General features: G+C 57.1%; 2 protein-coding genes across 2 annotated transcripts in view; both read right to left on the bottom strand.

The window, feature by feature from the left end:
• CAPN5 (calpain 5) overlaps positions 1-23,982 on the bottom strand; it is a 58,395-nt gene that overhangs the window by 17,167 nt on the left and 17,246 nt on the right. The window contains exons 2-3 of the mRNA XM_023209339.2: positions 22,364-22,563; positions 13,329-13,460 (exon numbers count right to left, since the gene is read on the bottom strand). Coding sequence (XP_023065107.1) covers positions 13,329-13,460; positions 22,364-22,528 — 297 coding nt within the window. The 5' untranslated portion in view covers positions 22,529-22,563. The remainder of the gene's footprint in view (positions 1-13,328; positions 13,461-22,363; positions 22,564-23,982) is intronic.
• On the bottom strand, positions 4,309-6,744 carry OMP (olfactory marker protein). The gene has a single exon (XM_023209340.2). It carries the CDS (start codon positions 6,678-6,680, stop codon positions 6,189-6,191), a length of 492 nt encoding a protein of 163 aa, XP_023065108.1. The 5' UTR covers positions 6,681-6,744; the 3' UTR covers positions 4,309-6,188.

Genomic DNA, 23,982 nt, shown 5'->3' with positions numbered 1-23,982 from the left:
TGTAGACAAACTATACCAGATGGTAACCAAATAGTAGATGGAGCGAAGTCTTGAACTGGAAAAGATTTCTAGCTCATAAATGAGAAAGAAATGATGATATTAGACCACCAGCATTTTACGACCACTGAAGAATGAATGAATTTAGGCGGTGGTCACTGATGGTTTCTAACAACACAAAAAAGAAAGAGAACCAACCATCATGTGCCCCCTGAATGAAGTACACAACATCTTCCATGATGCAGCTGTGACAAAAAAAGAAAAAAATTGTTCCTAAACCGTATCAAGCTTCTAGAGCTAAGTCCCAGGTTACAGGAAATGCAGGGGACAGAGAACGTGTTAAACACCATCATAAAGACACAGTCAACAAAACCCACACCATGGGAAACCCCACAGGACAAACGGCCCCGTTTCTTTGATAGATAAATTACTAGGAAAAAATAAAAGATGAAAGAGCAATCAACCAATTGCAGTGATGGACTTCTATTTGGATCTCACTCAAACAAACTGTAAAACCTGTGCATATTTATAGCACAAATTAGAAATTAGAACAATTACTGGATATTTAATGATATTAAGGGATTATTTTAAAAGTTAGTATTATGGTTTTTTTATTTTTTATTTTTTGAGTCCTTATCTTTCAGAGATGCATCTGGAAATATTTACAGATGAAATGAAATGCTACCTGGGCAAAATGCAGTGGCGTGTAGAAGAAATAAGACTAGCTATGGGCTGGCAAGTGTCAAAGTGAAGGGATGGATGCAAGGAGTCCATCAGGCTGTGCTCCCTACCCTCTCGCTGTCTACAGCAGAAATTCCCCATCACCATGGACACCAGCTACCTGGCCCAGCAGTCCACGCTCTCACCCTCATCCCTCAAACACTCCCTCCTTCGGGTCCCATCTACCACAACCATCAAACACCCATGCCACTTCAAGCCACCTCACCCACGCACAAGTGGCTCCCTCTGCCTCCTTCCCTCGTCTCTCAGGGGCTGGCTGAGAGCAGCAGCTTTGAGGGACCTCCTACCGGGCCCCCCCCAACAGTCAGGCAGCCCCTTCTCCTGGCACCCCAGCATGGTTCTCTCTTCCCTGCCCACTGGGAGGAGCTCCTGGGGGACAGAGGCCAAGTCTGACTCATTCTCAGATCTCCAGCACCCAGCACAGGGCCTGGCCCAGCTCCAAAGCTGGCTGGAGTCTTCCTGGGAGGAAAATCCCCCGGACTGGTCGCAGTGCAGCCCTGACTGGCTGGTGACCTGTACACACGACTTAATACCACATTACTCACTGCGGGGCACGGCAGTGACTTCACTTTCAACTGGGCCACCTCTGAGTCTCAGTCTCCTCATCTACCAAACAACCTCTAGGGCTGTTATGAGAACTAAAGGAGACAGCCTTGGAGCTCTTTCATGAACTGTAGAGAGCTGTGCACACATGAGGGGTCATCTGCTGTTGGTATACACATGTGTGCCTTCACAGAACAGTCTAAAAACCTCAGGGCTGGGAGGGAGCTGAGAAGACCTCCTTCCCAAGAGGAGAAAGGAGAAGCTCCCCACCAGCTACTGCGTGCCTATGAGGCTTTACTGATGTGAGCTGACCTGGCAGTGAGGCAAAGGACTGGCGGGATCTGCCGCCTCCCTCATACCCCCTGGGGTGTGATTCACCAGTGGCCACCCACTGCAGAATGGGCCCAGAAACCTTGGGTAGCATCCCTGGCTCCTGGATTGTCCCTAGAGACTCCCACCTAGACCGAAGTGGCTGCTCTCAAAGCCTCCCAGGGTAGTGGCAGACAGGACTCTGCCCAGCTGTGCGACAGAGAGAAGACGGGGGTCAGGAGCTCAGGGAGGGGAGCTGCTCAGGACCTGCCTGCAAGTGTGTGCGTGTGTGGAGGTGTTTGCGCGTGTGTGGAAGTCTCTCTGCGTGTGTGTGCGTGTGTGTGGTGTGTGCGCGTGTGTGGAGGTGTGTGTGGAGGGGTGCGCATGCGCGGAGGTGTGCGCGCACGTGTGGAGGTGTGTGCGCATGTGTGTGCGTGTGTGTGGAGGTGTGCGCGCACGTGTGTGGAGGTGTGTGTGTGGAGGTGCGCGCGCACGCGGTGTGTGTGCACGCACACGCGGAGGTGCGTGCGCATGCATGTGTAGAGGTGTGTGCGCATGTGTGGAAGTCCCTGTGCGTGTGTGTGTGTGCCCGTGTAGAGGTGTGCGCGCGTGTGGAGGTGTGTGCGCGTGTGGGGGTGTGTGTGCGTGCGCGCGTGTGGGGGGTGTGTGCGCGGGCGCGTGCGGAGGTGTGTGCACGCACGTGGAGGTGTGTGCGCGCATGTGGAAGTGTGTGCGTGTGTGCAGGTGTGTGGACGTGTGTGCAGGTGTGCCCACGTGTTAAAGTGGGTGCGTGTGTGTGGTGGGCACCCCTTGCCTTCTCGGGAGAGCAGAGCCCTGCTGCTCTCTACCAGAGACCAGGGTGTCAATGCACCAGAGTGGCCACGGCAGGTCCTGTTCATGGGGCGGCTGAAACAGGGCAGGGATCCCCAGCTTTGGAGCAGCCCCCCTTCCCCTGGGCCTCCGGCTCCCCAGCAATCATGTGAAGGCTAATGGTCTCTGCTGGGCCGCTCTGAGGTGGCGATGGTGACAGAGGAGGACACACTCCCCCATGGCCGCTCTCTCAGACCACAGAGCCAGGCCAGGTTCCTGCCCACGCCTCCACCCCGCGCCTGCTGCCATCGGCACCGGCCTGTGACGCCTCAGGCAACTTCCTTCAGCTCTCCACTGGTTCTCCTGTACCCCCACCCCTGGGATAACTGAGAGGGGAGACCCTGTGTCTATGGTGATGGGGCAGTAACCATGGGCAAACTCAGGGAGGGAAGGTGACCGTGTGCGGGCTCCAGGAAGCTCAAGCACTTTGTGGACATTCGCCCATTTCACCCTCACAACAGCCTCAAGGGAGGTGCCATTGCTGGCCCCAACTCACAGATGAGGAACAAGCTCAGAGGTTGCCCAGGGCCATCCAGCTGGCAGGGTGGGGTGGGCCAGGTCGCTCACCGCACTCGCTGCCTCTGGGCACAGAGCTCAGGGAAAGGCAGGTCTCTCCCTGTGGTTTCCAGGGAAAATGGGTTATTTGCCATTCCTGCACTCTGGGGATCGAGCCAGGCCTCTACTGCTGTCCTGAGGCTGGATTCCTCTGTCTCAGGTACCTCTAGCAGTGGCTGGAAGGCCAGTTTGGGGAGGGGATGTCAGGGATGCAGAGACCCTGAGAGACGGGCGGGGGTTTGGGTGTGGGGCTGGGGAAGGGTTCTGCGCATGCTGTGAGGGGTGTGTGAAAGGGAAACCAGGGGGCAGCAGCTACTCCGAGGTGGGCATGAAAGGGGCTGTGAGACCCAGGAGAGTGGTGGGGTTGGATTTTGGAGCGGGGCTCATTCCGAAACAAAACCACCGGTGAGGGCCCCAAGGCAGGGCTTGACTTGGTCTCCAGAAAAAGAAGGCAGCCCAGTCCGAGCCTGGGTTGTCAGGTGGGTGGGGCCCATCTCCCCAGTTCATCCCAGGGGCCAGTGTCATGGGGCCAAAGGTCCACAGGCCCAGAGCCTGGCCCGCCCACACCTGCTTCCAGCCCCTCCATGCCCTCTGTGACCTGGGCAGGCCTCCTCCTCTGGGCCTCAGTTGTCTCTGTCCAAAAATGAGTGAGTTTGAGAGTGGTGATGAGAGAACAGAGCTGTGAGGAAGGATCAAGTGGGGCACTAAAGTCACGTGGCCTTGGGGTTACATCTTGCCCATGTCAGTCTAGCCAGGCAGTTTGACAATTCCCAGAGGGTGGGGCTGAAAGGGCCTTCACAGAACCAAGCTGTTCACTCTGGAAGGTCTGAGGCTGGGAGGGGGTTGGCAGCTGCCTGAGAACACACAGCTCATCCGTGACAGAGGCCAGACTAAACCCAGGCACGGGCCTGACCTCACCCCACCCCTCACAACTCTGCCCTTCCATCCACACCCTGCCCAGTGGCCCTGCAAGGCAGGGAGACTCGAGACTGCACCTGGTTTGGTGCCTTCCTACCCAAACCCTCAGCAGTGCCCAGATGGCACCTCCCTCAGCACAGCTCTCTGCACACCCCACATGGAGGCAGCTCTGGGGCTACCAGAGAAACAGTCAGGGCTGGAAGTTCCTGGCCAGCCTCAGGAGATTCAGTGAAGCCCCTGATTATTCCAGGCCTCCTCCTTGGAAGCTGGCAGGGGCTGGGGGAGTGTGGGAAATGGCCAGGGAGCAGGTGCTTGAGGCTGTGAGGGCTTGTGAAGGGGATGGGGGCTGATGGCGAGAGAATGCACATCACCAAGGCCAGGGCACAGGCTTTATTGGGGACCTGCAGTGGGCACAGCAGAGGCACTTAGGCCCCAGGACAGATTGGCTGGGGAGATAGGCAGTCAGGACTAAGAGGGTTCCCAGAGCTGCAGGGAGAGCTCAAGCAAAGAGGCAGAAGGGCAGGGCCACTGTGCATGGGCCTGGCCTCCCCGCATGCTCAGCAGGGCAGGCGACAGCCAGGACTTCTTCAAGCCTGCCCCAGAACGGGCCCCAGAGCTGAGTCAGAATGGACCAGCGCTCAGCCCACAGCCACTCTCTCACTCTCCCACCCGCAGAATCTCAGCTGCAGCATGCTGCCCCAGCCTGCACACCTCCGAGGTGGGGCTCACCCTCCTGGCAGCCCCAACCTTGGGGGACGGCCCTGACTCTCTGGCCCTCAGTGCATCTGTTCTAGAGCCACAAGTTCCTTGACAGCTCTGCTTCATGAGGGGAAATGTCTTGGACGCATCTCTGACTGGCTGAGGACAAAACACAAGACTGGCCTTAAGTCAGGGTGCTGGGGACAGTGGCTTAGCTGTACTTGGCTGATGTTAGGTGCAGGTCAGGCACTCCCCCAAAAGGGGGGCTCTTTGGGACTGTGCAATGTGAAGGGGAATGAGGCTCGGAGCCAGAACTGAATCCGATGAAAACTGTGCCTCAGTTTCCCCATCTGTTTGGTGAGTGAGTTGCACCCAATGACCTCAGAGGTTAGCATTCCGCCGTCACACCACTGCCGCCTGCAGCCCACTTAGGACCATCAGCCATCGTAACTGCCTACCACGCCTTCACCCTGCGCCCCTCAGCTGCACTGAAGAAGCCCAATAAATGCCAACAGATGCTACCTCAGGACGAAGCACTTGCCTTCCCTGACCTGCAAGCTCAAATGAGCCTGACTCCCCAGCAGGGGACACTTGAGGCCCTGGAGAATCCATTCTCTCCAGCTCCAACTTCCCCCAAGGCAAAGGGAACCCCCTTTACTAATCCGCTCCCTGTTTCACTGTCTGAACTGCAGTCTCCTAGCTCAGGAAGTCCCCAGGCCAAGGTCATCAGGACCAGGCCCCTGTTAAGAGCCATCCTTGAACCAGTAGCAATGATGAACAGATAATCTAAAATTGCACTTGTTCCTAGGGCAAGAATAGACCTCTAGAATACATCCATATGAATACAGCACGCTCTCTCTCGTGGATATGTGTACGTAGAGACAGATCTCTGTGTAACCTCCCCCTTCGCTTCTCCACCCTGAAGTCAGGTCCAGAAGAGCCACAGCTGGGCCTCCACAGCCTCCAGGGTGCCAGCCACTCTCCACTGCCCAAATCCGCCCCTGCAGCAACCCTGCCCCACATCCGGAGGGCTGCCAAGGTGTTGTGGGACCAGCAGCCCAGACACAGACTCCGGCAAAGGGCACCGAGGCCGGGGAGCAGTGAGTGCTGGCTTGCTGGACTCCCCGTGGAGACTGCCCCATCACCTCCGTCTCCCTGACTCTGGAGGAAGCGGATGCTGGGTTTTTCAATCTTCATCTCTGTGTCTCTCTTGGTCTTTCTCAGTCTCTCTCTCCCACAATGAAGCAGAGAGAAGGCAGATGGCCCCGGCCTCCCTGTCCATGCACACTGGCCCCGAGTAGGCCTCTACTGTCTAGAGCAATGCGGCAGCCAGTCCAGCTTGTAGGCTAGGGAGCCTTGGAATCTTCCTCCTGTGAGCCAGAGTGCTGGCACCAGGGAGAAGCAGAGGAGAAGGGCGTGGGACTCACGGGGCTTCTGGGCAAGCCGAAGACAGGCTGAACAGTGAGAAGAATGGCCGCAAAAATATAGGGGGGAAGGTGGCAGGGGCAGGGGAGAGCACAGGTGGGCGAAAGGAGGGCAGCAGGTGGCAGCTGCCATCAGAGCTGGTTAAAAACCACGGAGGCCTTGAGGTTAGTGGGTTCCACACCCTCGCCAAAGGTGATGAGGAAGTACATAACCTTGCGGATCTTGGCCAGGTCTGACAGGCGCTCCCCAAACTCCAGGGCGTCGGCCTCGTTCCAATCCATGGCATCCGAGTCCTCCTTGCGCCAGAAGATGGCAGTGGGGTCCAGCAGTTGGCGCGTCATGAGGTTGGTGAGGTCAGGCGTCCAATTCTGCGAGGTGCCTGTGATGGTGACCTTGCCTGGCTTGTCCAGCACGACATGCCAGCGCTCGAACTGTAGCCGCTGCTGCTGGGTGAAGTCAAGGCGGTACATGGACTCCACTGGCTGCAGCAGCTTCTCCCCGTCCTGGCGCTTCTCCCCGCGCTGCTTCAGGCTCTCCACGCGTAGCCGCATCTGCCTGGTCAGGTCATGGTCCAGGACCAGCGGCATGTCCAGTTGCGGCTGCTGTGGCCTGTCCTCCGCCATGGCCCAAGTGCTGCTGCCACCAACACCAAGGACCCAAGTGGGCTGGAGCCTGGGGCCGTGGAGAGAAGAGGCCACCAAAGGGGTGCCCCGCCTACCTTCTGCCCTTCCCTTTTCCCCTCCCTTTGGCACTGGCCCTTCCCAGCCCCACCCAGTTCTCAAAATGGGGTGTGTGTGAGGGGTGGGAGTCCCCACCTGCCTCCACTCCAGTCCCCACAGAAGCGATAATGCCGGCCCCGCAGGCAGGCGGAGGGTGGCAGGCTCCTTGGGGACAAGGTCGCTGATGTCAATTGCTGTGGCAACCGCCCTGACTACTAGGGCCGGGCTGGGCGCTGGCTTGTTTGTGAAGATGCGAGCACTTCGTAAGTGCAGTGATGCGGAGGGCGGTGGGGAGTGATCCTCACTGGAGGTACACAGGGAGGGTGAAAGACCCGCAGGACCAGATGCAGAAGCCAGGACCAGAGAGGGCTCAGTGACTGGGGATCTGTAGTCACCTAAGCCAAACCTTGGAGTCACCCCTGACACCCGCCTCCCCCTCACTCTTCTACACCCAATCACCAAAGTCTGTCGATTCTGCTTCCCAAACACCCTGGGACCCTTCCCCTCCAGTCCCCTGCCAGGATCTCAGCCCAGCTACCACATCTCACCCAGAACCATGGTTCTCAAGACTTGAGTGAGCATCAGATTCACCCTCAGGACTTAACACACAGATTGCTGGACCCCCCTCCCAGAACTCCTGGTTTATCAGAGCTCTGCGGGCCTGAGAATCTGCATTCCTAACCACCTCCCAGGCGACATGCTGCTGGGCCAGGGACTGCGCCTTGAGCATTACTGACTCGGGTGACACTGGCGGCTGGCTGTGCCACAGCCCTGCACCATGGCCACCACAGGACCAGGCTTCACTTCTACCCAAATCCCACCACTTATTCCACTTGAATTAATCCTCAGTTTCCCGCAGGAGACTTGCGGCAGAGGAAGAATCTGGCAAATGTTTATATCCCCAGGGCCCAAGGCGGAACCAGGAGCTCAGCCTTTATACTGGGGAAAAGAAAGAGCTGGAATGTGTGAGTGGAGCTGGAGTTGCGGAGAGGGTGGGGATGGGAGTTGGAGAGTGGCCGTCACCACAACATGCCACACACAGAAAAGAGGACAGAGTCAAGGCCAAGGTGTAACAACGGAAAACAATCTGAAGGGTCTAGACCACAAGCACGGTCAATTGTGAGACGGTGGCTAATCAATCAGTGGGATCCTGGGCTACCTGAACAGCAGAGGGGCACCAAGGCAGACAGAATACCTGGTCCTGTTAAAACCGCACTGCAAGCCCTGGGTCAGCTCTGCAGGTCATTGGCAGCAATTCCCCCAAGGGTATTTGAGAGAACCATACAGCTAGACGTCCAACTGCCTGATCCTCACAGAACCTTTTGCTTTGTAGCTGGAGGGGCATGGGAGAGGGGAACAACTTGGCTAAGGAACTACCATGGGAGGCTTCCCTTTCCTCCATAGAGGGGAGCTGTTTCTATCCTTTCCAGCACCGCATTCTGCTTTTTATTTGTTGAATTGCTCAGTTTTTGCCTGTGACACACCTGTCCTGAGAGGGTAGGAAGTGTGTCTTGTCATCACTCTAGGCCAGCACCCAGAACAGGGCCTGCCACACAGAAGGCCTCAGAAATGCTTGTTGAACGAACAGATGAACGAACAAATGAATGAATGAATGGATGGATGAATGAATGAAATAATGAATGAATGGATGAACAAAAGAACGAACGAAAGAATGAATGAATGGATGGATGAATGAATGAAAGAACGAATGAATGAACAGATGAATGAATGAACGGATGGATGAACGAATGAATGAATGAACGGATGAATGACTACATGAAGGGCTGAATGAACAAATGAATGAATGAATGAATTAACGGATGAATGAATGAACAGATGAATGAATGAATGAACGGATGAATGAATGAACAGATGAACGAAATGAATGAATGAACAGATGAACGAAATGAATGAATGAACAGATGAATGAATGAATAGACAGATGAATGAATGAATGAACGAATGAATGAATGACACTGACAAGGGACAGGTGATGTGATAGACCATGGGGCCCAAGCCCAAGGCCAAGAGGAAGGTGGACAGGTGGGGAGACAGTACACAGGTACTGGCCAGGGCCAAAATGAAGAGTAGTGGTAGGTGAGTGTCAGGGTTGGAAGTGAGCAAGATGGCTGGAAGGTGAGGTCAGAGAGACTGGGCCTTTGGCTGAAGACTTCCAGGGAGAGCAGTTCTGGGCCCAGGCTGTGGCATGGCAGCAAGTGACCGAGGTGGCTGAAGGTGAAGGCTGATGGAGAGGAGATGGGGAGAACTAAGACAAGGGTAAAAGGGCAAAGTGAGAGGGCGGACACAGTAAAGCCTGGGACACAGCAGTTCTTGGGGTAGAATGGGCTGGGAAATGGGAGGAGCCAAGCCCTTTGTGCCCAGGTGACTGGCCAGGGCAGCTGGCTGGTGGGGACAGCAACACAGTGGGCTGCGGTTGGGAGCCCAGTGAAGAAGCCAAGTGCTTGTATGGGGACGCCATGGTCCAGAAGCAGCACTGGGGAAGGAGGATCCCCTATTTCTGGATCCTGAGGGATGGGGGTCGGGGGGTGTGATCAGCTTCTACTGATGAGGATTTAGGGGCACAAGACCCCTGGGGAGGGCCTGAGCAGAGTGGCACCGAGCTTCAGGAGGCTGAAGGCGGAGGATGGTTGTGACGGGAGCTTGAGTCTTACAGATTGGGCAGGAGGGAGGAGCGGTGGGAGTCAAGGGAAGGCCTGGGGAGAAAGGGATGGAAGAGGGAGGGGAGCAGGCAGAGGGGGTGGACTGAGGCTTGTTGGCAAGGGAGCAGGCAGGATGCAGGAGGCTGCGGTTGGGGACTGGGGCCACTGAAGTCCACAGACCTCTGGGCAGCCATCAGACACCTTGGGAGGACCCACCCAAGGCTGGACGTAGCAATGAATACAGAGGAGAAAAGCAAGCTCTAAACTTGCAGATGTAATTGCAAAAATGTATACGAAAAAACAAAACAAGGCTGGGCACAGTGGCTCACACCTGTAATCCCAGCACTTTGGGAGGCCGAGGCGGGTGGATCACCTGAGGTCAAGAGTTTGAGACCGGCCTGGCAAACATGGTGAAACCCCATCTCTACTAAAAATACAAAAATTAGCCGGGTATGGTGGTGGGCACCTGTAATCCCAGCTACTCGGGAGGCTGAGGCAGGAGAATTGCTTGAACCAGGGAGGCGGAGGTCGCGGTGAGCCATGATCACACCACTGCACTCCAGCCTGGGCAACAAGAGCAAAATTCCAACTCAAAAAAAACCAAAACAAGCAAAATCCTCTTTAACACCAAGTGGAAAAAAGGACTAGAAGGAAACACAGAAAACCCTTAACACTGATTGTGTCTGACAAATTAAAACCTTAAGTGACTTTGTACATCCTTGTACTTTTTCAAGCCTTCCGTCCCCAGGATCTACTATGGTTGTCAGGGCACAGCTGGTGCTCCATCCGTGTGTGCTAAGGGAACTGCTTGGTAACTAAAGAGCAGGAACTGCTAATACAACCGGGTCAGGGACAGAGTGGGAGGCATTTTTAAATGCCCTCACTGGCCTCTCCCAGGCCCCACCCAGGGTTGCTCACCCCAGCACTCTCTCCTAGAGGCAACCAGGCATTCGACTGGGACTCTGGTCACTTCCATGCTTATTTTTGGCCAGGAGCTGCCTGACTCCCCCTGGGCCCAGGCCTGGCCCCGTGGCTCAGAGCAGGCGTCAGGTCTGCCCCTGTGCCTGGGGCTGCCCCAGGCTCCAGAGAGGTGAGCTCACAGCCGACCTTGGCTTAGGCCAGGCCAGGACCAATGGCAAATGTTCAACCCAACTGTTGCAATCCTGATTTCAAGTTCCTAAAACCTGGTCACCTGAAGTCCACTGCCCTGCCCTTAGGGAATGTACCATCAAGTCGGGGAAGCTAAAATGCCCCCATCAGGGATCCCGTAGGATCAGGGCATGAGGCTAAGAGATGTCTGGCAGAACAGAGAAGCAGGTGGGGCATCTGGAAGGGGGCAGGGGAGGGAATTTAACAAGTGCAGAGAGTGTGAAAGGCAAGGGTTTGCCTTCCTCTGGCCCCTTTAATCCTCCACAACCCTGGGCGCTGGAAAGGTCAACTTACACTGAGGACAAAAACAGCTAGCAGCGGACCCAGCCAGCATCAAATCCAGGTCAGGCTGCCTTCGAATCCTGTGAGGAGTAAGGGTGGCTTCCTGTTGGGGGGGGGGGGTGTTGGGGGCATATGTGTCGAGGGTGTGATGCTCAGTGTGTCTGAGGCTCAGAATCCCCAAGTGTGAAGGGGGGAGGGCAGGGGTGCAGCTCAGGCTGGGCAGCACCCCCACTGCCCTTCCATGGAGAAAACAAGGAGGCCCTGCAGGGCAACAGGCCCAGAAAGTGAGGGGTGACAACAAACAGAGCCCAGTCAGCAGGGACGAGGGAGGGAAGGTACAATAATGAGCTCCGCAAGGCCCTGAGCCTCCTTCTGGGATCCATGGGCTAGCACCACAGCAGCACAGGAGGCAAAGCGCAATTAGCCAGGAGCACCCAGAACCGCCCTGGCCTCCCTGGGATCCAAGCTGCTATAGATCAGCCTCTTGGCCCTGGCAGCCTCCCAGACCAGCCAGGCCAGGCGCCCCAACTCCCTGCAATAGGAACCTTTGGCCCACAGATAAACACAGGCCTCCTACCTGCAGTCCTGGGCCCGCTCTTCACTGGTGAGAGGCAGAGCTGCACCAGGAACCGCTTGGGGCCAAGCCCAGGGCAGAATACACAGGCTTCCACCTACAAATGGCCAGACGGATGGCCTCCTCAGGAGAGGACCCAGTGGAGTGAGGCCCAGCGCCACAAGGCCCTGGGAGGTCTGGGACAGCAAGGCCGACCATGGGGCTGCTGGGTGGTAGCTGAATCCAACAATTTGGAAAGGAGCTCTGCTCCCAAAACTCTCCTGAGCCTTCTCTACTGCACGTCCCTGGTGGCCTCAGCAGGGACATATACGTTGGGCCAATTCTGCCCGTGGGGAGCTCACCTCATGGGGGAGGTGAAAGATAAAACAGGCAATTACAGGGCAAGGTGGGAGGTGGGGACAGCCCTACAGGATGCCCATGTGCCCCTTCAGCCCCTGACTGAGCCCTCATCTAGCACGGGGTGGGCTCTAAGGCAGGGGGACCTTGTTCTGGGCTCAGAGAAGGGGGTGGGAGCCTGGAAGCTGGAGAGTGAGGACCAGCCCGACACCCAGAGCACAGAACCAGGCTCCAGCCCTCTGTGGGCCTTCAGGCGTAGAAGTAAAATGAGCCAACGGGTGGTTCTTGGAAGCCGTCCTGGCTCAGGTGCCCCATGAATATCCACATCCACACGCTGCAACTGTGGCCTCTGCCAAGGCCCCAGGGGCCCTACAGCAGGCAGCTGCTCTTACCCTGCAGGACCATTGGGGCTAGGCCCCAGGGATGCCCACCCTGGAGTGGCTTTGAGAGGTCACACCCCCGTTCTGCAGACTCAAGAGCAAGACACCTATCAGAGTCTCAGCCTCGCCCAAAGGCACTGCTCCCTCTGATGGCCAAGGGATACCTCAGAGGATGAGGAAAAACTCAGTCTTGCACAGGAGTACCTTACCTGTCTGTTCTATGATATTAATTATCATAATGCTGGTAGGCACAGCCACCTTTGGCCAAGCACCACGCCACACAAGGCTCGTTGAGTGCAGCATCTGGTCCCACCCTCACCACTCCCCAAGAGACAGCCACTCCGATTGTCCTGATTTTACTGATGAGTAACCTGAGGCCAGCTCCAAAGCTACCAAGTGCTGAGGCTCACTGCCAAGCCTGGGAGATGCAGGTGTCCAGTGCTCCTCAGCCCCACTGCCAGCCCCTCCCAAGGGATGGCAGAAGGGCAGGGATGAGCAAGGGGCCATGACCAGAGTCTCCCTGCAGTCCCCGACAATAATTCTTCAGGGAGCCAGGGTCTGCCCCCACTCTGGTCTCCCTGCCTCCTGTGCACTGAATCTAAGGCCCCGCTGCCACGTGCTGGGATAGGAGGTCGGGTTGCAGGACCAGAGCCCATTCTTTCCAACCCAAACCCTCTGGCCCTAGTCCAGAACACTAGCAGCTTGGAACCGGGAGTCGTGAAGCTGGGGATCGCCAACGCATCCTTGCTCAACAACTGGGAGAAGTCAGGCCCAGAGGAGGACAGCAACCAGCCGAGTCACGCGGCAGGTCTGTGTCTGTCAGGGGTCTCCTGAGCCCCACCAGTGGCGTCCACTGCACACTAAATGTGATGCACACAGCTTCCACATTTCACAGGTGTGTGTTAATCCGCCAAGTGTCCCCAACAGCGAGGGCGGGGAGAACATATCAGAATGACCTTGGGAGCCCCACAGATTCCCAGTGCCTGCCCAGCTGGAGGGTGAGGGATGGCAATTCTGACGCTCGGCCAGAACTGGGGTCCCCCACCCCATCCCCGGCACAGGCTTTTGAAAGTCTCATCTGCCACGTTCAGGTTCCGCCCGTCTGACAGTGAGAGCCGCAGGCTGCGTTCACACTCCCCAGCACCCTGCCCCACCCTGCCCCAGGCCTCACCTTTTGCCACAGCGACTCCCGAGAGGCAAGTGACGAGCAGGCTGCCACAAACCAGCAGTTGCCCACCTGGCCCTGGTGCAGGTCGTGGGAGCTGATGCCATCCACAAAGAGGCGGGGGTCCTCGCAAATGTCCTGCAGAGACGGCGAGGAGACAGCGTGAGGGGCTGAGAAGCATGCAGATGCTCCCCATGGCAGAGGACATGGCAGACACAGACAACAGACACAGACTTTCTTGCTGTGTGACCGTGAGCATGGAGAGTCACCTGCCTCCCACCACAGACTCGGGGCCCCCTATGGCCCATCTGCTCCCTGCTTGCCCCTCACCCCGTGGTCCTGCCTGGGATCCCTCTCCCCTTCCTGGCTAGAGAGTGCTCCTCTGCTAAAGGTTTGCTGATGAAGAACCTGTGGGAAGAGGTCAGAGCGCCAGACCCAGGGCACTGCCTTCCTTCTGCCCACTGCGCCCCTCCCTAAGCAGCAAAAGCTCCGTTCCCTTCCTTCTCCAGCACCAGCAGCCTGAGTGCCCACCCCCCAGTCCACAGGGGCCCAGCAGGATTAAGTGGGGTGGGAGTGCAGGCATGGGGCAAACACCCAAATCCCATGTGGGGAGCACAAAGTGAGGGGCCAGTGGGGAGCAGTGGGCCAGGCCCCGCAAGGCACTTGACTCGTACAGTCTTATATCTGATCCTCATGCCGCCCAAGGAGTGAGGAGTTGTCATTCCATTGTATGGGTGAGGAATGGAGGTTCAGAGAGGGACTGTGACTTGTTAAAGGCACACAGCAAGCAAATGCTCAAGTGGAACAAAAACTCAAGTGGAATAAAAACTTCGTCCCCTCCCCTCCCCTCCGCTCTCATCCCCTCCCCTCTTCTTTTCTTTTCTGACACAGTCTCGCACTTTTGCCCAGGCTGGAGTCTGGAGTGCATTGAGTACAGTGGTGCAATCTCAGCTCTCTGCAACCTCCACCTTCTGGGTTCAAGCGATTCTCCTGCCTCAGCCTCCCAAGTAGCTGGGATTACAGGGGCCCACCACCATCCCCAGCTAATTTTTATATTTTTAGTAGAGACATGGTTTCTCCATGTTGGCCAGGCTGGTCTCAAATTCCTGACCTAAGGTGATCTGCCCACCTCGGCCTCCCAAAGTGCTGGGATTACAAGCATAAGCCACCGCACCCAGCCTCCATTTTTATTTTCTACAGACCGGCGGGCACGGCCCAAGAGGCTGCTCCATGAGATGTAGCCAGGGAATCCGGCCAGGACAGCCACTGACCAGGGAATGATCCATGAGCAACTGGCTGCTCTCAGGCCCAGCACTTCGTAATTTCTGGAAGCCCCTTGCCCTGCCTGCCAAGAGAGAGGGAGCCCAGGGGGGCTCCAGTACCAGCTACCCTCTGCACCTGACCCTGCCCAAGGAGCTCTGGCTCAGGCTTTCCAGCTCTTCCTGCGGTGGGGGTATTTTCCTTAAAAGCCCCCCGAGGCAGTGCTGTGAAAGGCAAAAGCATGGGCTTTGTTTTCGGACTGGAGACTGAATCCCAGCTCCTCACTGTGCCTCGGCTTTCTGATTTATAAAGTAGGAACAACGATTTCTTTATGTTGTTGGATTTGGGGTTTGTTTGTTTGTTTTTCTTTTTTTGAGACGTGGTCTCGTCTGTCACCCAAACTGGAGTGCAGTCACAATCACAGCTCACTGCAGCCTCAACCTCCTAGGCTCAAGCGATCCTCTGGCCTAAGCCTCACGAATAACTGGGACTGTAGGTCCACACCACCACAATCAGCTAACTCTTAAATTTTTTGTAGAGATGAAGTCTCACTATGTTGCCCAGGCTAGTCTCAAACTCCTGAGCTCAAGCAATCGTCCCACCTCAGCCTCCCAAAGTGCTGGGATGACAGGCTTGAGCCAATGTGCATGGCCAATAATTTCTACTTTGCGAGGAGAAATCAGTGTATGTAAAGTACCAAGCCCAGGGCCTGACCCAAAGCGAATGAAAGTCTCCTTCAATGTTCAGGTGCTAGGAAGCTATGCCCAAACCACCATGGGTGGCTCCAGCACCAAGAGATGCAACCAGGAAGGGTCAGCTCACCCTGTGTTCCCACAGCTGTAATCATCCCGCCCCAAGGCCTGAGCTGGTGGTGGGGCCTGGCCTGATCCCTAGCCCTGGCCCAGGGAACAGAGCAGGCCCCTCCTCCTCTCCCATTGCCTCACCGAGCTGAGGAAGCCACTGCTCCCCAGGGGTTGTGGGTACCGAGGAGGGTGGGGACAGGCAAACACTGAGACATGCCTTTCATGCACCAGGCATCCTGCTAGCACCACAATCCATCCTCACCATGGCACTGAGAGGTGGGCAATAGCTCCCTTTTACAGATAAGGAAACTGAGGCCCAGGGAGGTTGAATACCATGCCCTGGCCACACAGCATGGGCAGATGGCAGCAGCCCTCTCCCTGCCTCCACTCCAACAGGCACTCCTAGACTAGTTCCATCCCAAGAGCTTCTGCGATCCTACCACAGGTGGCCAGCAGAGGGCGGAAGAGGCAGGAAGACAGAATTTGAATGTCTGCTCCCTGTCTACTGGCTGTGCAACTTTGGGCCTCACCCGTGCAGACGAGATAAATGACCATCCCTACAGGGCTGTGTAGGGACTCTACAGATCGCGGAGCAGAGCAGTGGCAAGAGAAAATGGGGCAGAGGGCCCCTAGTTCCCACCAAGATGGGGACCCTGCTGTCACCTCTGCCCAGAAGAACCAGAGTTTTAGAGGGTCAGAGAAAAGGCTAGAATGCCCCCAAGGGCATGAGCAGCTCCTGAGACCTGGCCCCTCCTTCCAGATGGCACCACAGGGTGCCCCAGGGCCAACCTGCACGGCGGCTTCTGCAGAGCACAGGTCTAGGAAACCCAGTGAGGCCACCTGCTCTCATCCATCCCCAAGGGCACCCCCACAGGAAGCACAGGCAGGAAGAAGGGACTCGCCTCCCCTCCCTGCTGCCCTCCTATCTTCCCTCCCAGCCCTGGCCCACACCCCACAACCAGCCCATCCTCTGAGCCAGAGGGAGCTATGACTTAGCTTCTGTTCCCTGAGGCCAGGAGGGCAGGCAAGACGGGGAAGGGAGAGGGGCTTCCACATACGGAGGACCCCAGCCACATCCCTGGGAAGAGAAACAGCTACCACGTGCCATCACCAGGGTCTATGGCAGGAAGTGACTCAGGTGTCCCTCCACTTCAGATCCTCCCAGCCAGTGTCCTAAGACAGACACACGACTGCCCCATCCTACAGAGGAGGAGGGTGAGCCCAGGACAGGGCAGTGATGTCCAAGGTAACAAGGCAAGTAAGTGGGCCAATCCGATGGGACGCCCTAGGTCTGCTGGGCTCCCAACCAGGGTCTCCCCACACTGAGCACCACAGCTGGGGCAGACCTGAGGTGCAGATCCAACCAGATCTGGGCCCCAGAACAGGGCTCTGGCCCCAGACACTTCTCCAGTCCTTGAGAGACAGGCGGAGCTCGGGAGTCGCGATTCCCAGATTCCATCACCCTGACTTGCTGTGGAATAGCAGGGACCTGGGGGCAATCGTGCAGCCTGGGAAGGAGCAGACAGAGCAGAAGGCAGCCAGGCATGTTCCCACTGCCAGGAGAGGCTCAGGGTCACCAGCTCTCACCAAGAGAAGCCACCTGAGGTTGGTGGCACCTGGAGTCTGCTCTGGAATCCAGGGGCCACCTTGGGGCACCTGTAAAGGAACAATAGAAGAAATATCTCATGATGTCTGGGCACCTGCTATGTGGCAGGCGCCGTGCAAAACAACCCTGTGAGTGGACACAGTTGGCATCCCCTTTTTACGGATGAGGAAACCAAGGCACAGAAAGATTAAGTCACTTGCCCAGGGCCACACAAGAAGAGGTGAACTGAGATTCAAATTCAGGCGGTCTGGCTGCAATCTCCAGGTGGACTAGGTTTGTTTGTTTGTTTTTTAGATGAAGTCTCACCCTGTCGCCCAGGCTGGAATGCAGTGGCGCAATCTTGGCTCACTGCAACCTCTGCCTCCTGGGTTCAAACAATTCTCCTGCCTCAGCCTCTAGAGTAGCTGGGATTATAGGCGCCTGCCACCACACCCAGCTGATTTTTCTATTTTTAGTAGAGACGGGGTTTCACCATGTTGTCCAGGCTGGTCTCAGGTGGGCTAGGTTTTATGGGTGACAAAGCCTTCCTTCACCTGTCTCCCTGCACCTGTCCTAACCCAGACTAGGGGGTGTCTCACTAGATAGCAGTGAGACCAAGGGGTTGGGGATGCCCAGGCCCTCACCCCCGCCACCATGGGGCCAGGCTTCTCAAGTCCAGTGTTTGTCCTTCCACTTTTCCTGGGCCACTGGCTGGACATAGGTCATAGAGTAAGTGAGGGGAGGTCTCTGCCCACAGGCAGGGACCTTGAGAAGGAGCCAGGCCCTGAACCTCCATGTAAGCAGGGCTGTGACAACAGGAGCCAGAGATAAATCAGAGGAAGCTGCCTGGAAGCAGTGATGCTGGCAGAGCAGGCATGGAGAGTGCTGGTAAGCAGGAAGGTTCAGGAGGGAAATGGGGACCCGAAGTGTCCTGAGGCAGACGCTGCCTCCAAAGCGGTCCTCAGGTGCCCAACCACCTGTGCTCCCTTCCATCCTTGTGCATACTCGCTGGGTTTCCTTAGGGCCCCCGCCACCAGCCTGTGAGCGCCTAAGCAGGGCCCAGGCCTGACTTTGCCAACTTCCAGGCTTAGCAAACCTTGGCAGGTTCCACCGGGGCTGCGGACAGGTCCCTGGGAGGGAGGGGGGACAAAGCGGTGCACAGGATTGGGCTGTACAGGGGCTGCCCCTGAGGGCTGGAGGTTGACCATTTCTCCGGTCAACACAGCTGTAGGACAGCCTTGTGCACCTGCAGTCACCGCTCCCCTGCTCAGCCCCTCCCAGCCAGTTAGACCAGCTTCACCTGACAGGCCACAGCCCAGCCCACCTCCCTTCTCTCTTTGTGGCACAACAAGAAATTCCGGTTTCTAGTCTTGGTGTACAAAGCAAGGCAAGGCAGCAGACCGGATCCATGGCACCTGGGCTGTACCTGCAGAGGCTCCCTCCACGTCTGTCCTCCTCCCCTACTCTTTGTCCATCAAGCTTCACCCCCGTAACCTCCCTCCTGGAATCTGGGATCACAGAGGGAATGAACTAGACAGTGGGAAACAGGTCCGGGAGGGACGTGGGACTTCCATCTGGAACTGGAAAGGGAGCTGTAGCCTACGGCCCATCCCCTCTGCAGAAGACTTGCCCTCCCCCAGCTCTACCTCCTTCTCCTCCATGGCGGTCCCCACCCTTCAAGGCCTCTGAAAGCTCTCCCTGACCCCACTGAACCCCATCTCTGAGCACATGCCCAGAAGGGGGTCATTCCTGGGCAGTTGCCTCCGCCTCCCCGCGCTGCCAGGCCTTGCTGCAAACTGCCTGTTTTGTGGCATGAAAAGGCCTTATGTTCAGGGAGCCCAGGAGTAGGGCCATCTCCAGGAAATGGCTTGATGGATAAGAGTCCCAGGGACTGGGCTGGGGCTGGGGCCCCCGAGACTGCCCCGGGGGAATTCTGGAGGTTCCAAACTGGCGTCTGTTCATTGGACCCCCACCCCTCGTCCCCTCTGCATTCCACCAAAGGCCCTCCAGGCTCACACCCAGACGTGGGAGGGACAGCACACTGGATGAGGGGATGCCGCCCCCACAGTGGTGACAGGAGGCTGCCTACCAGGGCCTTAGCCCTGAGTGAGGAGAAAGGACACCCTGAGCTCCCAGGCCTGGGGACAGTCCCCATTCTCCACGCATCTCCTCAGCCAGGCCTGTGAGGGGCCGGTGAATGACCACTGTACTGGAAAGAACAAAAACATAGCGAGCCTGTGGGCAAAGGGTATGGGTTCAAGGCGAGTGCCCAGGTCAGCACCCAAGAGGACAAGGCCTGGTCCCACCTGCAGAGTCAATAGGAGATGGGATGTCCCAGCCAGAGTGGTTCTAGGTCTCCAACATAGGGTTGCCAAGGAGAAGACGAGCAAGAGAGGGGAACCAGTTTGGCACCTGTCTCCCATGTGTATGACACCACAAATACCTCAAGTCATTTCAGTTTCCAGAAACTGTGACCAGCAAGAATTATCCTTCCCCAATTACAGATGAGGAAACTGAGGCCCAAGTAGGAGTGACTTCTTCAAGGTCACACTTCTAGTGAGGTAGGGCCAAGGCTGTAGTCAAGTTCATTCTGGCTCAAAAACTAGCCTCGGCATTCCATCTGAGAGGCAGGGAGGCTGGGAGCCTGGTTGAGGAGATCCTCCAAAAACAGAGCAGCCACTATAAGGACCAACTCAGCCGGGCGCGGTGGCTCACGCCTGTAATCCCAGCACTTTGGGTGGCCGAGGCAGATGGATCAAAAGGTCAGGAGATCGAGACCATCCTGGCTAACATGGTGAAACCCCGTCTCTAATAAAAATACAAAAAATTAGCCGGGCATAGTGGCGGGCACCTGTAGTCCCAGCTACTCGGGAGGCTGAGGCAGGAGAATGGCGTGAACCCGGGAGGCGGAGCTTGCAGTGAGATGAGATCGCGCCACTGCACTCCAGCCTGGGCAACAGAGCGAGACTCCGTCTGGAAAAAAAAGGAGCAACTCAGAGAAGAAGCTGGAGGGGATGGACGGGCATGCATGCAGCACGGCTTCCCATTTGTAAACAGGCGGTCACAGGTAAGACTTCATCAAAACAAGGCTGCCTGAGGCCAAAGTTCCCTCTCACTGGTGAACAGCTGGGCGTTACTAATAACCCACTGGGCTGGGCCTGCCTCACTGCTGAGTCAAGCCTGCTTGACTTCCTGCTATACAAACCTCCCCATCCCATTAGTGGGGCAGGGGCTGCCTGTCCCGTAGGCCTGTTGCCAGCCAGTAGGCAGTGCCTACACACACGGTTTAGGAAATCTAGGCAGTGCCATGGACCATCCACCCCAGCCTGGTCTGAGTCTCTATGGATGCTGCCCCATGGGCTCCACTCACACAGCTCTCTGGACACCAGCCACCATATGTTCTCTGCCACCTGCCCCCACATCCAGGACAGGGCAGCTCTGCGTGTCTAGAAAGGGCAGGACACCGAGTAAGCCAGCAAGGAAGGCAACGAGACGAGGAGGTGTGGCAGGGCTCCTGAACCCGCAAGGAAAGGGGCTCAGAAAGGGCAGCTGACTCCCCTGGTTCACGCAGCGGGAGAGTACCAAGTGGGCCAACCTGGCGTCTCCTCCTTTCACCGAGACAGGCCCAGCCTGCTCGCGCCAGGCCTCACCAGCCTCTTTCCAGTCCATCCGGGCAATGGCCAGAGGGCAGGAGGGAGTCAGGATGGGGGCAGCCGGGCGATGGAGTGGGAGGAGGGTGAAGACCTCGAGTGCCCAGCCCTCCCCGCCGCAGCCAAGGCCTCACAAAGGCCCTTTGAGGCCAGCTCCCTCCCCACCTACTTGACAAAGGAAGAGAGGAAGGCGTGGGAGAGGGGTCCCGAGAGGCAGAACTCTTGTGGCCAGGCCAGGAGGCTCCTGGGCCTTCCAGAGAGTCAGTACAGGGCCAGAGGGTCTGTTACAGCTCTTGGGACTGAGGTCAAGGGCACCAGGGGCCCTTTATCTGGTGTCAGGAAGGTGGGACGCAGGGAGGCAGGGCTCCTGGGTCCTCACCTACCCCTGCTAGCAGCTCATGGGCGATCTAGGACACGCACCTTCCTCTCTTGGCCTCAGTTTCTCTGCCTCTCAAGAGTCCCAGTCCAAGGACATCTACAGGGTATTTTCAGTCCGAAGGGACTCGAGATGATAGCCTGGGAGGGAAACTAGAAAACTACATTTCATTTTCCCAAAAAGCCCAGAGGATCACAGGGAACTTTGGAAAATGCAAATCTGACCCTATCACAGGCTGCTGAAAGCCTTTGCCTTAGAGGGACCTCACTACCCACAGAGCAAGGTTGAGCATCTTGGCCCCAGATCTGCCATCCCGGGCACGGCCCTCCGCAGGCCCACAGGAGCCTAAGGGGCTCCGACCTGTGAGTTTCTATTCCCTCTGCCTTTTCCCACCCGGCCCTTTGGGCAAAAGCCTCATCACCCTTCACCTCCAAGACGCCTCCTCTGATTACTGGGCTGTGGGAGTCACAGCCTCCTCCGGCCCTGAGCATCCTTGAGACAGCATGGTCTCCTGCTCTGTGAGGGGATGGCCCTCACAGTGTCACCAGCACAGCCCTGGAGGCCAGGGAGGGGCCTGCGCAGTAACCTCCAGCCGCTTCCCCTCCACCCAGGCCACCAGGGACCCCACTCTGCAGGACCCACAGACAAGCAGCGAACCCCACCCTCATACCCAGGAATCGGGGTTCATGGGGATGAAATCACACCACAAGGCCAAACATTTCTGTGTAACACACTCTAGCCTCAGGGACCAAGAGGAGCGGTCGGAGAGATGCCACCTGTTCATCAGTATCAATATCCATGGTCCCGTACTGGCTGCCAGACTGTGTGTGGAATTTGGCATGCATTACCTCTTTTAATTCTCACAACCACCCTATGAGGTAGGTACTACTATTTTTTTTACTATTATTATTATTAGTGATTAATCATCATAATAAATACTTTTCATGTCTACCACAAATGACTATTTCAAAATCATGATGATAACAATCAGGAAAGCAAATTCCTTACATTTGGATGTCAGTCTACATTTTACTAAAAACGGTCATATCCACATCACCCCATTTTTATTCCAAAAATGACCCTCAGTGGGGCTGAGGTTACTGCCCCATTTTTCCTGTGAGGAAGTGGAGGCCCTGAGAGGGATGAAGGCCTGGCTGGGCCTCAACCAATCCAGGGGTGGGCACAGGATTACAGCCCATTCTCCGAGCTCCCCATCCAGATCAAATCTCACCGTTTCAGCACCCTCACTTTCTCAGCAGCCTGGGGCTAAGGATGCCTCCTACTGCCACTCCAATGTCCCTGCAGACCCAGCCGTGTGGGTGGGCCTAGGCCTGCTCACCCAGCTCCAGCTGGGACCAGACACTGACCTTGGGCCGCTTCCACCTGACAGTGGGCCCTGGCGTGCCCTTATAGTAGAGCGAGTCGTCAGTGGCAGGGAAGAGGGGGTCCTCGAAGAGCACCTTCCTGCGCAGGCAGTCCCGCCTCAGGGCCGAGTAGTTCTGGTCCTCATAGGGCTTCACGCACGAGAACATGGTGGTTGCTGCCTCAGGGAGGGAAGGGGGAACACCTGGACAAGAGGGCAAGAAGACTGTCACTTGTGGAGTCCCTGGGTCCCTGCTGTGCCCTGTGAAGCGGACAACATCAGCCCCATGGTACAGGCAAGGAAGGCTCAGAGAGGTGTGGAGCCTATCCAAGGTCACATAGCTGGTATACGGCAGAGCGGGACAGGCACCGACCAGCCTGACTTCCCAGACTGGATTCTCTCGTTTCTGAAGCTCGGAGGCGATACCAGGCCCGCAGGCCACTCAGAGCTCAGGCCTGGCCCAGACCGCACCCACCTCGCTGCCTTCCTTTGACCAGCCTTCCGTATACCTCCTCAGACAGAATCAGACCAGTGGCCAGCCCTGGCAGCTCCCTGGCTGGTGTGCCTCCCACAGGAAAGCAGCGTGTGCCTCCGGGTTTCTCTCCCCTCCTCTAGAGAGCTGCACATTTCTGCCTGGTGTGGGAAAACCTTGCCCCATGTACCCCTCTCGGCATCATTCATTCATTCTCTCCAGTCCTCCCCGCACCATGCTGCCTTTCTCGCAGCACCTCGGAATAGATGCCTCCAATTCCGTAGAGAGCAGGCCCATGGCTCCTTAACCCTCCCTCCATTCCTCAGGGGCCCTGGTAGGGGTAGAGGGCAGGGCAGGGCAAGGCAAGGAACAGTGGCTGGCAGGGCCTGCGTATCAGGTGTGCCGAGAGATGCTCAGACGGCCAAGCGCCTGAGTGACCACCCCATTTATGACCCCCCCACCCCATCCCTCAAACTCCATCTGGGCTGTGGTGCAGCCCCACAGCACCCGATCTCCTCTTCCTGGGGCCTGCCCAGGGTAACAGTGCAACCCTTTGGGGGTAAAGGCCACAATTTCCAGCCCAGCCCTGACGGAAACCAGGACAAGGTAGGCTGGCTGTGGGAGCGACATCTGAGTGCAAGACCGACATGAGTGCCAGCCCCGGCGGCACCGCCCGCCTGCTGGGTGACACCAGACAGGTCATGTGAACTCTCTGAGCCCGTTTTCTCGGCTCAGTGATGGGAACTATGCAGCGCTGCTGCACCTCCTGGAAGGCGTGAACCCATTAACTGAAGGCTGAGGAGCCCGCCGAGCACGCCAGCGGGAAGAGGAGTGAGGGGGAAGGGGCCGAGACACCCGGTGGTCCCAAGAGACGCCCCTTTTCCCTGGCCAGATGTGCGTGTGTACTGCCTGCCAACAGTGCCGGTGGGCACACGGCTGCCAGCTTTCACAAAATACAACTGAGGCTCAGTGAGGTGAGGTGGCCTGCCCAAGCTCCCCCAGAAATCTGGCGTCTGGACAGGAACCCAGATCCTCCGACTTCAGTACCACCGCCTTGGCGGTGTGACCCTACCGCTCTCACTCAGGGTCTCCCCACACCCCGTGGCTGAGCTAGGGCCTCACTGGGGCCTCACGTGGAGGGAAGTAGGGAA

Source organism: Piliocolobus tephrosceles, chromosome 13, assembly GCF_002776525.5.
Source record: "Piliocolobus tephrosceles isolate RC106 chromosome 13, ASM277652v3, whole genome shotgun sequence".
NCBI lineage: Eukaryota > Metazoa > Chordata > Mammalia > Primates > Cercopithecidae > Piliocolobus > Piliocolobus tephrosceles.
Note: the sequence above shows the minus strand (reverse complement) of the source record. Positions and strands in the feature narration are given on the sequence as shown.